The 15,384-nt window shown below is 59.0% G+C and overlaps 1 protein-coding gene across 20 annotated transcripts in view; it reads right to left on the reverse strand.

The window, feature by feature from the left end:
• The window catches only part of CACNA1G (calcium voltage-gated channel subunit alpha1 G), a 62,735-nt gene that overhangs the window by 25,370 nt on the left and 21,981 nt on the right, over nt 1-15,384 (reverse strand). For 12 of the 20 annotated variants that reach the window (XM_067716335.1, XM_067716328.1, XM_067716340.1 and 9 more), the window contains exons 10-17: nt 7,416-7,567; nt 6,433-6,618; nt 6,222-6,336; nt 5,986-6,141; nt 3,101-3,169; nt 1,561-1,645; nt 1,284-1,477; nt 66-497 (exon numbers count right to left, since the gene is read on the reverse strand). In XM_067716335.1, the coding sequence (XP_067572436.1) occupies nt 66-497; nt 1,284-1,477; nt 1,561-1,645; nt 3,101-3,169; nt 5,986-6,141; nt 6,222-6,336; nt 6,433-6,618; nt 7,416-7,567 (1,389 nt within the window). The remainder of the gene's footprint in view (nt 1-65; nt 498-1,283; nt 1,478-1,560; nt 1,646-3,100; nt 3,170-5,985; nt 6,142-6,221; nt 6,337-6,432; nt 6,619-7,415; nt 7,568-15,384) is intronic. The other 8 variants (XM_067716332.1, XM_067716342.1, XM_067716336.1 and 5 more) reach the window with 1 other exon arrangement.

A 15,384-nucleotide genomic window follows, 5' to 3' on the forward strand; every position in this document is an offset into this window, starting at 1 on the left:
GTCAGGCACAGCTCCCCTCACTCAAGGTCAGGGGTGAGAGGTCACTGTGCCCACAGGGGCCTCACCAAGTTGCCCTCGTCATCGCCATCGTCCCCATCCAGTGGGGGATCGTCGGGCCGCAGGGCCCGGGTCAGGCGTCCTGGAGCTGACTTGCCGTTGCAATCCTGGTGCTCAGAGGCTGAGCTGCGGCCACTGGCTGTGCGGTGCAGCCCGGGCACCTGCAGTGTGTCCGGCAGGTCAAAGGAGCTCTTAGCTTCCCGCTCCAGGGAGCCCCTGTGGCGGCGGTCACTGCTCGCTGGGCTGGCGCGCTCCTCTTCCGAGCTCTCCTGCTCATCCTGGCTCTCCTGGCCATCGCCCGACAACAGGGACCTCCGCTCCCCACTCGGGCTCCTCCGCTTCAGGCTGGGGGCGCGGCCCAGGCTGTTCCGGCTGGAGCGCCTGCTAGTCCAGCGGCTCGCTGCGCTCCAGGGACTGTGCGGGGAGCTGCGGGCGCTCGGCTGGGGGCCGAATGGAGGAGAGAGTGGCCTCAGCCAGGGCCTCATGGCCCCACGCCCCTTTACATGCATCCTGGCTCCCGTGAGCCTCTCTGGCCTCACATCAGGGACAGAGGTAGGAGCAGGAGCCCTGGACCTGGATGCCTGGACTCACACCATCTGTGCGACCTTGGGCAAGTCACTAACCCTCTGCGTGCCTCAGTTCCTCATCTGTAAAAGCGATATGACCCTAGCACCTATTCCTCATTTAGGTGAGTGGCAGTATCAAATCACAGTGAGAGCGTGGGCCCTGACACCAACCTCCTGGATTAAAATGCTGGCTCTGTCGCTTGCTCACTGTGGAGCTTCCCACAGATCACTTTGGCAATCTGAGACTCAGGTCCCCGTCTGAAAAATGGGGATGATATTGGTACCTACCAGATGGTTGCTGTGAGGACCTCGTGCATTAAGAACACTTATACGCAATGTCTAGAACAGCGCCTGGCACAGAATCAGTAACTGGATGGGGTTTGCTATTATTAAGATGAGGCATTCCCTCCCGCTTTACAGAGGGAAATGAGTCTCCTCCAAGGACACTCGGGGAACAGAAGAAATAGAATCAGAACTCTGCTCTTTTGCCCCCAGGGCCAAGGCTCCTGTGCCTGCCTGCATCACCAGCCCGCTGATGCCCCCTGGGCCTTATCTACGCCGTGGCTCGGGGGCTGTCTCCCCAGGCCTGCCCATTCCACCTCTCTTCCCTTCTGATGTCTGTACATCTCCCACTGTCGGGCCCCCACAGGCACCCCCTACCGGCGACTTCGTCTCGTGGGGTGCCCCCGGTTCGGCCGACCCACTGCTGCTGGCGCGGCGGGACGCAGGACCCACAACCTCGGCCAGGCCAGTGCTGGAGCTCTTGGGCAGCGACATGGGTGTGGCGGCCGTGTGGATGATGAGCGGGGGCAACAGGCTCCTCCGCAGCTCCGGGTGCTCTCCCAGAGACACCACTGCAGGGGGAGAGACGGAGAGACCCTGAGTCCACTCAAGGCTGGCCTAGAGCCAGGGGCTGCCCCCGCAGAGAGATACTCACAGGCCAAGCGCTTCTTCCTGTCCCCATCGCCATCCAGGCTGGGCGAGAAGAAATCGGGCTCTGACATGGACTTGGTGGCGTCTCCCTAGGGTGGGAGAGCAGCGGGCCATTAGGAACCTGGCCGGGCAGGGGTTGGTAGGGTGGACCGAGGTCTCCCTGTCTTCACACGCACACACCACATATAGGCCACAAGGATCCAGCAACTATGGCACGAGGCATGCACTGGCTCAGGCCAGACCACCCAGGCTCGGGGCCCAGGGCTCTCAAGGGCCTGTGATACCTCAGAGAAGCCCACGGCTATCCCCAGAACCCACAGCACCACCATCATGGCTGGGACTGGCTTCAAGAATGGCTGAGGGGAGAGGGGATAGCCTGGCAGGCGGGTGGCACAGGCCAGAGGGAGCTGGGTGAAGTAGTCACTAGAGCCTCATTTCCAAAGGCCACTTGTGCCCTCTGCCTTGCCTCCATGGCTGCCCTCCCCTGAGCCTCAGACCCAAGGCCCCAGAGGAAAACTGAAGGACCCCAGACAGAGCAGCTCAGCCCAAGGACGCGACTTCAGTCCCTCTGCTTCTTCTCTCCATCTTCCCCAAGCCCCCACCTTCTCCCCTGGCCCCGTTTTTACCTCTCTCCCTGGCTCTGGGACAGTTTTTTCTTCCTCCTTAGCAGGTCAGTAGGCTCCCCAGTAATTACACACTTCTCCTTAAGAAGTTATTAAGAAATACTTGATTGCTACTTTTGATAAGGACATAAATATTGCGTAATTGGCATCTCAGGGGATCATTTTCATTAACTCAGTTTACATCCCTAACGAGGCCTTTAATTATCAAGTGGGATCTCCAGGGGGCTGCTTGGGATGTGCAGCGCCATGGGGTCCCATGGCAACCCTGGCTTTGCCCGAATTCTGGTGCCAGTGCAGGACACGGCAGGGCACAGGCTCAGTGTGGGGGCCAGGGGAGGAGCACGCCCCCGAGTACCTGCTGGACCTTCTGGGTGGTCAAGGGGCCAGAGACACAGAAGTAGATTTTAAATTCTGGTACCTTCTGGCAAGAGGCACACCCACCCCCACGTCCTCCAAAGCCTTGTTCTGAGCTGAGACAGCTTGTGGGGTCTCCACCAGAGGCTCAAGGCGAGGAGGAGAGGAGAGAGATGGGGGAGCACACGGTCTGCGGCCACAGATCCCGACTTCGCTGAGGCCCGACGACCCAGACTCCTCGGGGGCCGCAGTGGAGGTACACACATGCGGTGTACCACACACGTGCACACAGAGGATTCTAAGTCCCTTCCTTCTCCGGCCCATCCACTGGTCTGGTGGGACGGATTGGCGCCCTTTGCGGGTGAACAGGGCAGAGGCAAGGAGGCCCTCCCCTCAAATGTCCTCAAGGGGGAAGGGACTTAAAATCAAAGCAAACCTCACGACACCAAGGACCACCATGGCCACCACAGGTTGCACAGCAGCTGAGCGTGAACACAAGCACAGACACGGAGGCAGAATGGGGGCATGGGGCACGGGGGGCATGCCGACTCATGATCGCATACCTACCCCCTGGGAGTCGACAGGCAGCTGAATACAGCTTAACTGTCCACTCGCATCTTCCCGTTTGCTGATTTCCTACAGGGAGAGGGGGAGGCAGGGGACGGGCGCTGGTTACAGGCGCCGGGCTTTCAAACAGCAGCAATGTTGAAAGAGGAGGAAGAAAAGGAGGGGTGCAAACCCAACAGTGGGGGAAATGAGACATGGGGTGGGGGAGGAGAAGAGAGGGAACAGTATGGCCTTCCAGAATTCAACCACAGGCCCTGGAGCCAGAATGAACCTGAAGGGTGAGGGCAGAGGCCACAGAGATGGGAACAAGGGCAGGGAAGGAGACCGAGCCCTCCATTAATCCTAATAATACCAGCTATCGTTCCCTGGGGGCGTGGCAGGCATCACACAGCTGCTGCATTAACACTAGCTCACCTCCTCTCCAGGTGGGAAGGAGGTGCAGCGAGCACCATCTTAGAGAAAGCGCCTGAGGTTTGGAGAAGTTAAGAAAACTGCCCCAAGTCACACAGAGACCGAGAGATGCATCCGGGCCTCGTACCTGAGTCTCCAGCTCACCTTTCACTGGCTCTGAAGCAGCCGGCAGGGAGGGTGGGAAGGAGGGGTGGGTGGAAGTCAGAGGTGGGGGAGGAGACAAAAGGCCGGAGCAAGCACAGGCCTCTTCACTCCTAACTCCAAACCAGATGCTCCTACCAAGACGGGGTGTGACAAGTGACACTGGGAGGATGGCTACAGTGTTGTTTGATATCAATCAATGGCCTCACACAGGGCCTGCTGCCTGTTCATTTAATTAAGTGTGCAGATGATAAATATAGAGGGATTCAGGGCACCGCCCCCTGCAAGTCAGAGCATAAACAGCCCAGCTGGCCTGGTCCTCTAGGCGACCCCCTCCCACCTCTTGGCAGGGTGGCAAGGCCAGCAGGGGGCCACCCTTGAGGCCTCCTGCCGGTGACGCCCAACAAAATGGGGGTGTCCTTTGCTCCCACTGAGGTGGGTTGCCTCGTTTGTAAAAAAGCAGGTCATCACACAGCAGAAGCCAGCCTCTTCTGCCAGATGGCGGGGCTCCCTCACAGCCACACGTGTGCCCCTGAAACGCCGTACAGCTGAGGGCAGGCGCCTCTGGAGATGTCCAGGCCACTGGCACTGAGTGACCAACCTCTCCCCCGACTCAGGGCTTCACAGGACAGTGAGAAGCTGGTCCAGCTCCTCACACGGGCACTTCAGGGCCATGCTGCTGCCCACCCCCTTGAAGAGGGGTTGATCCTGAAATCCTTTCTCCGTCATGCCCCGAGTGGGACTCTCTCCCAGGCACTTGTCGAGGAGGGTGTGGCCCCAGGCCCTGGCCAATCCCTCATGCTGGGGCAGCCACAAGCCCCCAGCAGGGCCAGAGTGACCAGGCCAGGCCCAAAGGCCAGGCTGCTCTCCATTCCCACACGCAGCCTTTGCCACTGCCTAGCAACCAGGCCGGCTCAGCGGCTCTCGGTTTAACAAGGTGTCTGCTGGAAGGACCAGTGATGGGGGGCTGCTGCCCGTCCTGGGCGTTTCCAAGACTGCCGAGCTGGCTGAACGGCCACTTGAGGGCGGGAGATAGGCTTGGGGTGTTTTCCATTTCCACAGAGTTCCACAGGAATTTTTCTGCGAGAATGTTAGCTGTCGGGAACTGTGGTTTGGAAGAGGCTGAAGGACCCCTGTCCCCACTCAGCTCCTCTTCCCACAGGCCAAGAGCAATGGCCAAGTGGTGGGTCTCCACACAGACCTTGATTCTTGTGGAAGCACGTTGGCACCCTTAACCCTTCAGGCCCCAGGGAAACCCCAAATAAATGTCCCATCCCAGGGAGAGCACCAATGTCCCTCCCTCCCATCAAGAGGCCCAGCCCTCACCCGAGGCAGGGCCTGCCTTCCTGACCTGCCGCCCTCCCTGCCACCCAGCGGGGAGGAAATGCGATAATGGGTAACTACGGAATTACAACGGGAGGAGGCCAGTGTGGGAGAGTTACACCCGCACCCACCAGCCCAGCCCAGCCCACGGGGGAAGAGCCTTCCCTCGCAAGGCTGGGAAAGAGTCAGAAAATAGATTTTTGTTTTTCCACCGTGTGCTGGGTATTTATAGACCAGGCCGCAGCGGGAGTTTCCATCCGGGTCACCCGGAGAGAACTGGACCGAGAGCTTCTCCACACCCGACCTGGAGCATTTCTAGGTTGAGTCGACCTGCCCTGTGCTAGGCGCTGGGATGCTGGGCTGGGCCTGGGGCTTGGGTGGGAAGAGGGGCTGAGCTAAGGGAGCAGAGCGGGGTGCAGCCCTTCAGGCGGAGGCTGTGTCCTGGCAGGGCAAGGGCGAGATCAATGTAAATCAATATTAATTGATGACGCTGCCTGTGACGAAGGTGATGGAGACTGGGCTGGAAATAGGATGCTCATCTCTGTCATGCCGGCAGCTAATTGGGCTCATTTCTCACCCTGGGCAGCTCAGCCCTGCCCGGGCGCCGGTGGCATCTTCACCAGCTCGGCCAAAGCTCAGATGACTTGCTTGCAAGCTTCCCCCACCCCTCGGCTAAGGTGGGTTCCCTCCAGATGTCCCCGAGCGCACCTGTGCTCAGGGATCCAGCTGCACCGTGTGCTGACACTCACCCCGTCCAGCTCTCTAGGGACGCCCCTAGCCGGCTTTGCGGGGGAAGCCCACTCAGCAGCTAACCTTGGATCCAGAGACGCTCTGCCGCAACGACCACCGGGTCTCCCGAGTGCCGAGGGGCTGCCTGAAACCCAGAACTCCCACCCCTAGTTCCCCAGCCTGGTCTGAGGGGCACATCCTACAGAACCTCCCAGGACACCACAGCTCCGGCGGGGCCGCCGATTCCTCCTGGAAGTGGACGGCTGAGGGCAGGGGGTTACCTCCGCCTGGAAGCCCTCCACCAGAATGGCAACAAGCAGGTTGAAGAGCACGTAGTTGCCAAAGGTCATGAGGGCAATGAAGTAAAGGGCAGCCCAGGACGACGTGGAGGCCATTCCGTTGTAGAGCACCTTGTTCCAGTCCTCCTGGGTCAGGATCTGCCGGCCGAGGATGGGAGTCAGGGCCTTCACCGGGGGCACCCCACCACCCTGTCCACCCTGCCCTGTTACCCTGGCACCTGAAAGACAGTGACGATGGCCCAGAGCAGGGAGTCAAAATTCTTCCGGTCCGGCAGCGTGTCCCCATCCCTCTCAGAGGCAAATTTGCAGCCGAAAAGATGCATACCCAGGATGCTGAAGACACAGGAGCCACGGGATGGGGATCAGGGCCCCGGCGAACCCCGCCCCCAGGCCCTCACCCCGCTGGCGCGGATGCCGCACCTGCCTCACCTGAAGATGAAGATGAAAAGCATGAGCAGCATGCAGAAGGTGGCCACGTTGTCCATGGTCTTCATGAGCACCACGAGCTGCCGCTGCAGCGCCGGCAGGAAGCGCACCAGCTTCAGCACCCGCATCAGGCGGAAGGTCCGCAGCACCGACAGGCCGCCCCCCTGCTGGCCCACGATCTCCCACACGCTGCAAGGGGCGGGGGAGGGGCGGGAGGCCTGAGCCTGAGCCCGAGCCCGCTGCTTACTCACCCTCCTCCTGCCCCGTCCTTTAGGGGGGCCCAGCAGCACCTGAGGGGCTGGGCTGACCAGCACTGAGCAAGCGGGCCACAAGGGGCCCTCGGGCCTCCAGGCAGGAGCTCGAAGGTCTGGGCGACAGCTCCAGCCCTCCCCACCTCCCCTCTAGGCCAGTCCTCTCCCTCAGTCGGCCAATGCCGCAGCCTCAAGTTATGGAATGTTTGCTTTGTTCTCGTCTAATGAAATCTAAAGCCAATTCCAATAAAGCAGTTCTTCTGGCCCAGGGCCTGGGGGGTGTGGGGGGCAGTGGAGCGCTTTCCCAAGGTCTCGGAAACCCTAAAGCAAGTTGCCAGCATCTGCGACCGTCTCCAAGCGCTTTGTAAGCGGGGACAGCTGGCTGGGCCTTACACCTCCTCCAACTCCTCTCCAAAGCCAGCTCCCCAGTCCTTGCCCACCCCAGGTCTGCATGGGGTCGAAGACAAGGAGTGGAAACGAGAGCACAGACTTCAGAGGGGCCCAGCCAAAGCAGATAGGAGGCCACGTTCCGCGTGAGCAAGGTGAGGCCTAGGGAGAGGGTGGAGCGCAACGCTGGGGGCATGGAGAATCCTCAGCTGGGGGAGTGTAGAGCCTGTGGGTCAGTGGGGCCTGATTCCAGATCCCTCCACCCCAGAGGAACAGGCTGTGTGGCTCCTCGCCCCAGGCTACCCCAGGACATTCCTCAGGCAAGAGGCAGCAGAGGGGCCGTCGTACCTGATGACAACAATGACACCGTCGAAGATGTTGTAGGGGTTCTTGATGTAGCCAAAGGGACCGTACACGAGCAGCTTCAGTAGCATCTCCAGGGCAAAGAGGCTGGTGAAGACGATGTTGCTGATTTCCAGGGCGTTGGTGAGCTCCTCAGGCTGGAGGACAGGGTGGGCATAAAGCAGCAAGGCTTGTCCCTGAGCCCTTCATCCCAGTCCTCCCAAACACCTGGCCACATGGAGAGGGGGAGAGGGGACAGCAAGCCAGTGGGTGGGAGTGGGCGTGTTGGGAGAGGGGAGTGGTGGTGCTGAATGCTCAGGCTAATGGGGAGGACCCTCCCCCAAAGGGTCCATGAGAAAATGCACTCAGGGGTGGCCACTGCACAAAGCCCCCAGCCCCTGGCCATTTCCAGCTCTGGGTCTCAGACCCTGGGGCCACAGGCTCAGGGGAGGCCTGTGCTGCGGGTTCTGCCCACCTCCCACTGGGTGCTCCGAGACCCATCCTGTCCTGTGCTACCGTGTCAGCTCAGCAGGCCCAGGCCAGCAATGCACTGATGCTGGCCGGTACCAGAGGGTGATTGCCAAGACCTCACACACATACGCGGTCTCACAGCCACACGCAAACCACACGTGGACTTGGCAGCACGCTCTCTTGGACAACTGTTGAGACGTTGCTTTCTTCCAGACACGCACACACTGCATACAGGTACACACAAACACACACAAATGCACACATGCACACACACATATACATAAACACACGAACAAGTATACACACGCAATACCTGCGTGCATGCACACAGAAGCACGTACACACAAACACACTGATGAGCAGAAGGGAGACCCCAGGAAGGGTTGTCACAGATGAGGTGGCACCTGGAGCTGCTACCCGAGTCTAGGACACCCAGGTTAATTCTCCGCCTATCCTGTCAACTCACTGTGTGACTGACCTTCGGCAAGATCCTAACCTCTCTGGTAATTACTTTTATGCTCCTACCCGGGGTCTGGGATTGGGACTGAGGATACAACCTAGAGAGGTCATCAGAACTAATGACAAACTCTACTTCATCTGCTATTCCAGTGCAGAATATTAAGTACCTCCTCCCTTTTAATATTAAGTACCTACTGTATAATCCACCAGGTACTGTGAAATCCACCAGGTACGCAAAAACATGCCAGCTGTGCTCCCTGCCTCCTAGGAGCTCAGAGTCTAGCTGGAAACAAGTTGTACACACACAAAACAGCTGAATAACCACAAGAGACCTTAGATGCTTTGGTGCCAAAGGAAATTATCCAGACAGTGAATCCAGGAGTCCAGGGGAGAGAAGGTGAGGGAGGAACACACTGGGAAAGCCTTCATCGGGAGGCAGCACTTGAAATGAACTCTGAGGGTGAGTGGGGTCTCTCCAGGCAGAGGGAAGGGGAAGGCATCACAGGGTCGAGCCAGGGAATGAGCCATGTCTGGGTAGAAAGGGAGGGGCCTGGCCAGGCTGCAGGCTGCAGCTGCAGAGTGGAGCCCACTGCCCACCTGATGAGGTGTCTTGACCACCCAAAAGCCCAAGATCCGTAGTAGCTACTCAAGAAGTTTGAATTAAATAACCAAGTGAAGCCCTTAGTCCATCAGACACCTCCCCCCGTTTACTCAGCTGCCTCATCTGGCCGGCTGCCCAGGTAGGTCACCCAAACATGCAGCCAGGCCCTGGGCACCGCCAAATGTATCCTAATGGCCCCAATATGTGTGGCCAGCCTGGGTGGGAGGGGGTAGAGCTGGAAGGCAGGGTCTTCTGATTGACTAGCAGGTGAGGGGCATTTGGGGTCTCAACAGCTACTTAGAAGGAGAGAAGCTCTCAGCCCGCGGATGGGTTCTCTCCAAAGACAGGTCTGGGGAGCAGGGCCGGGGTCAGCAGGCGGGGCCGAGAGCCAGCTGTCCAGAGAGCGAGTGGCTGTCGTGGGGGCCAGGGTGGCATGGAGCCCGTTGCTCCAGCAGATCTTGAGTGAGATTTTGCTCTCAGACTGTGAGTGGGGGCTTGCCACCTGACCTAGCAAATAGGGTTCACAGGGAGACAGGACCTTCGGTCCCTCCAGCGGGAGCACAGTGCAGGTGGTGGGGAAGGGGCCATGGTCGGGACAATTAAATCCCAGAGTTCAGGGACTTCCCTGGGGGTCCAGTGGTAAAGAATCCGCCTTCCAATGTGGGGGACGCGGGTTTGATTCCTGGTCGGGGAACTAAGATCCCACATGCCGCGGGGCAACTAAGCCCACCCGCCACAACTACTGAGCTCATGCGCCTCAACGAGAGTTTGCGTGCCGCAAACTACAGAGCCCACACACTCTGGAGCCCGTGTGCCACAACTAGAGAGAGAAAACCCGCACGCCACAGCTAGAGAGAAGCCCGTGCGCCACAAAGAAGACTCCGCATGCTGCAACTAAGACCTGATGCAGCCAAAAAAAAAAAAAAAAAAAAAAAAGCCCAGGGCTCAGACCCTCCTCCTGGCTAAGTGGATCTCCCACTTTCTGCTCCCAAGTGCAGTCTGTTTCAGAAAGCCATGGTCAGTGAACCTGCCTCCCTGTCACTCTGCAGGCTGCCCAGTTGTCCATCCTTGGACTGGATAAAGATTGGATTGGATTGGTAAGCACGGGCCACACTGGTGCGATGCTCTGTGGGTTCCCAGGCTCAACGTGTGTCTCACCTTGTGCCATCCACACAACAGCCCCCCCCGCCACCCTCATTTTGCAGATGAGCACAAGCGGTCATAAGATGGTGCATGACCAGCACAAAGTCATAGGGCAGAGGGAGAGCCAGGGAGCGGGACCCAATCCCCCCTTCCTCTGAGTCCAATAATACTAGGCTGTCGGGATCCAAGAGTGCAGTGAGGGGCCTGTGAACCCAGACACGGGGGTGGACTGAATATATAATGTGTCTTCTTACATACATAAAATTATATTTCACATGAACGTAGATGTATGAATAAAGAATGAGTTTGAAAGCATAACTGAGGTGCATGTATAATGGGTGAATTTTACGACATCTAAATTACACATCAAAAAGAAGCTGTCGGAAACAAAAAGTACTAAAGTAGTGAAAGCACTATAGCTTTTGCTCTCATGTATTCACTTACTTAGGGAATGCTTAAAGTACAACTACTACCAGGCGTGTGGAGGAGGGGTGTTCTCACCGTTTCCTGGCATTGTCTACAGGGCTTACGACAGTCTGTACCTGAGGGCTCACAGGTACACACACTCACCCGCCAGCGCACCGACCAAGAGCCTCATCAGAAGGATGGTGTGGGCTCCCCCAAGGCCTGCGCGTCACTGCCCTCGTAAAGGGGTGGCGGCAAAGCCTGGAGCTGCAGCGCGCCCAGCCAGCCTCCAGGAGGCAGTGGGACCCAAGAAGCAGGTCGAAAGGAGGGCCTGGCACTCTCCCCCCCTTCCCCCACCCCCGCCTTCCCTCTCTCTCCTCACTGCACACACTTAGGGGCAATGCCTACTCCCTTCCAAGGCTCCGGTATCCCCCATGATCCATGGGAAAAAGTCCTCCTCCCCCAGACAGCCAGGCCTGTCCAAGTTACTAAATTGGAAGCTGGGAATGTTCTGCAAACGCAGGACGAGGACACAGAGACTCAATCTTAGCAACACCGTTGCCCCAGGGACCAGAGCCATGATCACAGCCACTGCAGCTGCAAAGGGACGGGGTGGGAGCCAACTTCTCCTAGTGCCCTCCACGGGCCCTACACTGCTACTACCTTCCTCCCAGGAGTTCATTTCCTCCTTGCTCACACCAAACAAGGGAGGGATGTGGGCTTCCTTGACGGCAGGGAAACTGAGGCTCTGAGGTGTGGTGACCTGATGGAGGTCACACCGCTCACTTAGAAAGGTGCCTCTGCACGTCCCTCCACACCTGTCCACGCTGCTGCCCCCGCCACACACCCAGACAGCCCACACAGACTCACACAAGCCCATCAGGCTGCCAGGTAGTCCCTTCTCTGGTCTAGACTGCATCCTCCCTCCTGTTCACGAAGGTCAAGGCCCACTGGAGGCTTCTGCGAGTGGAGGCCAGGCAGCCTGAGCTTCTCCCACCCAGAGGCCCCAGGCTCTTCTCTGTGCTGACGCTAACTGTAACTCTCCCATCTCCCATCTCCCAACGCTTCCCCTCCCGTTAGCCTGTCAGCTTGGAGTAACTGGGCCCCTGGTAAGCTGCTCAATACTTCCCAGCCCCAGGACCCCCCTGAAACCCAGAGCACCTCCATCCACTAACCCTTAAAGCGCTCATGGTGTGCACAGCACTGCTAAGAGGTGGGGTCGAACCTGAATGCAGGAGGCCTGCCAGCTCGGAGACTTTGCACCTGGGTGACCTCAGGCAAGTCCTTTAACCTTGCTGGTTCCCAGTGGCCTCTTCTATTAAACAGGGTAACACCTCCTTGTGACGAGGCTGCCTTGCCAGATATAGGAGTTAAAGCCTGTGAACACACCCAGGCCAGAGTCCTGCTCAGGCGGCCCCGTGGGCACCGACAGTGGCAGCAGTCCTCACATGTGGCAGGACAGAGAGCCTGCAAGGCCGAAGCTAAGCACCACGTGCGGCAGACACAAGAAGGGCCCCAGGAGCTCAAACTGGCTGAGGTCAGTGGGCCAGTGGGGAGGAGGCAGTGGGAGGAGAACTCCCGTGGAAGGCATCCCCGGCCAGAGCGGCGTGAGCAGAGGAGCAGAGGAAGGAATGTGCAGGGCATACTCCAGGACCAAGGATCAAGTGTCTGCCCTGGTCAGAGGGTGGGAGGGACCACTGGGGAGCAAGGCTGCCAGGTAGGTGGGGCCCAGCCAGAATGGCCTTGACTCCGCTCCACGACTTGACTCAGGCTGGACTCGCCTCTGCCCACGATGCTGCCGTTGAGGCTTCTGGGGGGAGGGGGGAGAGGTGCAAAGCAGTATATTAAGAAGATTAATCTGCTGCAATAGTGGCAGCGTGCGGATGGCTTGGAGAGACAGAGATGGAGACCAATTAGGGGATACTGCAGCGGTCCAGGCGCGAGGCCTGAGAGCCAGCTCTGGCAGACAGGGATGTGCCTTTTGCAGGGAAGGTGCAAGGCGGGGACAAGCCAGACCAGACCTGAGGGGAGGCCTGTACGAGTCACCCCAACCCTGCCAAGCTCCACCTTCGCCCCCCATCTCCTCAGCTGCCACCTCTTCCACGGACCCTGAAATCTCTGCTCCCCAATTCTGACTCCTCAGCTCACCTCACCTCTGCCTTTGACAGTCCTGCCTGCTGATTCCACACCCAGAAGAGGTGGTGCAGGTGGGCCGCAGTGATGGGGTGAGTGTCACTGGGTCAGTGGGGCCTCCCGCCTTCTCCTCCTTCCCCAAGGAGGTGTGGGAAATCAGGGCACGCCTGGGCGGCAGGAGGTTTCTAGGAGACCTCACAGGCCTCATCATACAGGCCTTGCTTTTCGCCGTCCCCCTGGAAGCACTCTAGCTTGCAACGTCGCCTCTCAGCACGTTCTTCTAGCCCCTCATGCCCGCTGGGCCCATTGTTAGGTGTCACTGTGCTCCAGTGCCTCGTAACCAGCGGCACTTTAGCCCCTCCCCGTGGTCTCCTGTCAGCTCCCCAGAGCCACCCCAAGGGAACACACAAGCCAGGTAAGTGCAAGGCCCCCACAGTGCCCGCTCAGCTTGCAGAGTCGACCCAGAGCTCCTGTGACTTAAAATTTTGGATGTGTGGCCCCTGCCCCTCACTCGCCTGCACAGTCTCTCGGCCCAGCTGTGGTGGACCATTTAAAGGCTGCCCTCAGGCCACAGACCTCAGAGGGCTCCTCCTGTCTTGCCAGCTCCAGCCCAGGTAAGTCCCCACCCCCTCTGCCTCTCCGCTGCAGCTGTCGAATTGCTGAGCTCTGCTAGTCAGGAACCTGTGCTGACTGACAGGAGAATACCCTGCTGGGGGACCAAGGGCTGCTCTGTGCCGGGATTCTTCTTCCTCTATTGTTGGATCTCCATTTTTCACCCCCAAGAGCTGCCTCAGACACTTTCCCTCTCCTCTGCCCCCATCCCCACTCCCAACCTGGCCTCCTGCTTCATGGCGCTCCACTTCCTGCCCCCAGGCAGCTGTGTGTCCTGCAACCTACTCACCTCTCTTCCCTCCTGGAAGGCAGCCAGCCCCTCCTCCATCCCACACCCGCCCACCATGCTCCCCTGGAATCCATTTCATTCCATCAGTTGTCCCTGTTTCCCTCACTTCTCCAGTATCACTTCCCCTGCCTAAAAGCGGAAGCCTTCGCATGGATCCGGGCCTATTTACGCCTGAACCCCAGGCCCCACCACTCCAGCTCTCTCCAAGAACCCTCTTCCCAGCCCTCCTCCTCCGGATGCCTGGGCAGGACCTGAGCCTGCTGCAAGCCCCCCCCCACCCCCCCCCACCCCCCGCCTGATGACTACCTCCCTCTGCTTCCCTGACCCTGTGTGGGCCACCTCCTGCCCTCTTAGGGCTCTTCTCCCTCTCCCGCTGCCTTTCTCCCCTCAGGCCAACATTCCTGAGTTCAGCAGAACCCACATCCCCCCTGGTCTCCCACACACCCCCCATCGCCCCATCCTCCATCTCCCACCTCTCCAGATGTCACTGGGGTGTGGACAATGCAAAACAATCTCCTTCCAAGCCTTGGTTCCTCACCCAGAGAGCCAACCTGTCTGACAGCCTTCCCAGGATGGCCCAGGGCCAGCTCCAGGGCGGCAAGTCCAAAACAAACCCTCTCACCTCCTCTCCCAAACCTGCTCCTTTCCCGACCTCCCAGCTCCATCCCTCTCCAGGATTCAGTTTTGGAACCTAGGAGTTATCTAAGATTTATGCCTGCCCTTCATCCCTCTAGCAGCAGGTGCCCGGGCCCACAGACCTTGGCGATGGAATGGCTGTGCCCCCACCCGCTCGTCCTATTCCCCCTCCGCCATACTGGGGGCCCTCATTGCCTCTGATCTGAGCGATAGAAATAGCCTCCGGGTCCCTCCCCCAAACCAGCCCACACCTAACTGGAAGCTCCAGCTTCCACAGCACTGCTGGACTCACTTCACTGCTGCTCAGACAACTCGGGGTGGGGTGGGGGAGGCAACACGACGGCCCTTCAGAGCATCCTGTGCCCCCCTGTGCATTCCCAGGCCAGGCTGCCAGAATGCCCCCCCAGTCCCTCCACCGGAACCCTCTGCTCCTGGCCTTAGCTGCCAATCCCACTTATCTTTCAAGACCACCCTCAAAAGCCACCTCCTTCAGGAAGCCCTCCGAAATCCCCCATCTGGGTGTAAGCATCTGTCCTCTGTCCCCGGAAGTCTCCCTTATGGCATTTGGCATATTCATCCGTGAAGCAGAACGACTTTTCTGCTGGAACCTAAGTTTCTTGGGTGCTCCTGGGACCGCCCCCACCCCCATTCTATTATTCTATTCTAACGTGCTGTGCACAGGAGGTGCTCCCCACGTTTGCTGAATTGGGGGAGTCTTAGAGCCAGATGACACCTGGAGGAATGTGAGCACCCCTTTTGCTGGCCATCTCCAAAACAGCACCCTTCTCCCTCCCACCTCTGGAGGACCTTTGAAAGTCTGGGACCAGGGCAACTGTGAAAGGTCATCCCCCCAGGTCTTGCTTGGCCCTCAGCCCCAGCTCCTCTGCCTGGAGGCCAAGGACTCCTGGGAGGCCCAAGGAACAGGACAGGTGTCTGTAAACCCCTGTCCTCGAAGGCCACACTGGGGTATATCCATGCCTGTGTCTATCTTCTGGGAAAAGGGTCCCAGCTTTCAGCAGAATCCAGAAGGAGCCCGTGAATCCCCTCAAATTTAAGACCTACCGCATCTGGACTCTCCCCCACCCCACCCCACCCCACCCCACCACCAGCTTCCCTTGCCCTGAACAGCTGACTTCACTCACTTATAAATAGAAACGCTCCCTGGACGTGTATCTAGAGTGTCAGGATGGGGAAACAAGCAGAATCATCACCTGCCCTGTCCTCCC

This window comes from Pseudorca crassidens, chromosome 19 (genome assembly GCF_039906515.1).
Source record: "Pseudorca crassidens isolate mPseCra1 chromosome 19, mPseCra1.hap1, whole genome shotgun sequence".
Taxonomy (NCBI): domain Eukaryota; kingdom Metazoa; phylum Chordata; class Mammalia; order Artiodactyla; family Delphinidae; genus Pseudorca; species Pseudorca crassidens.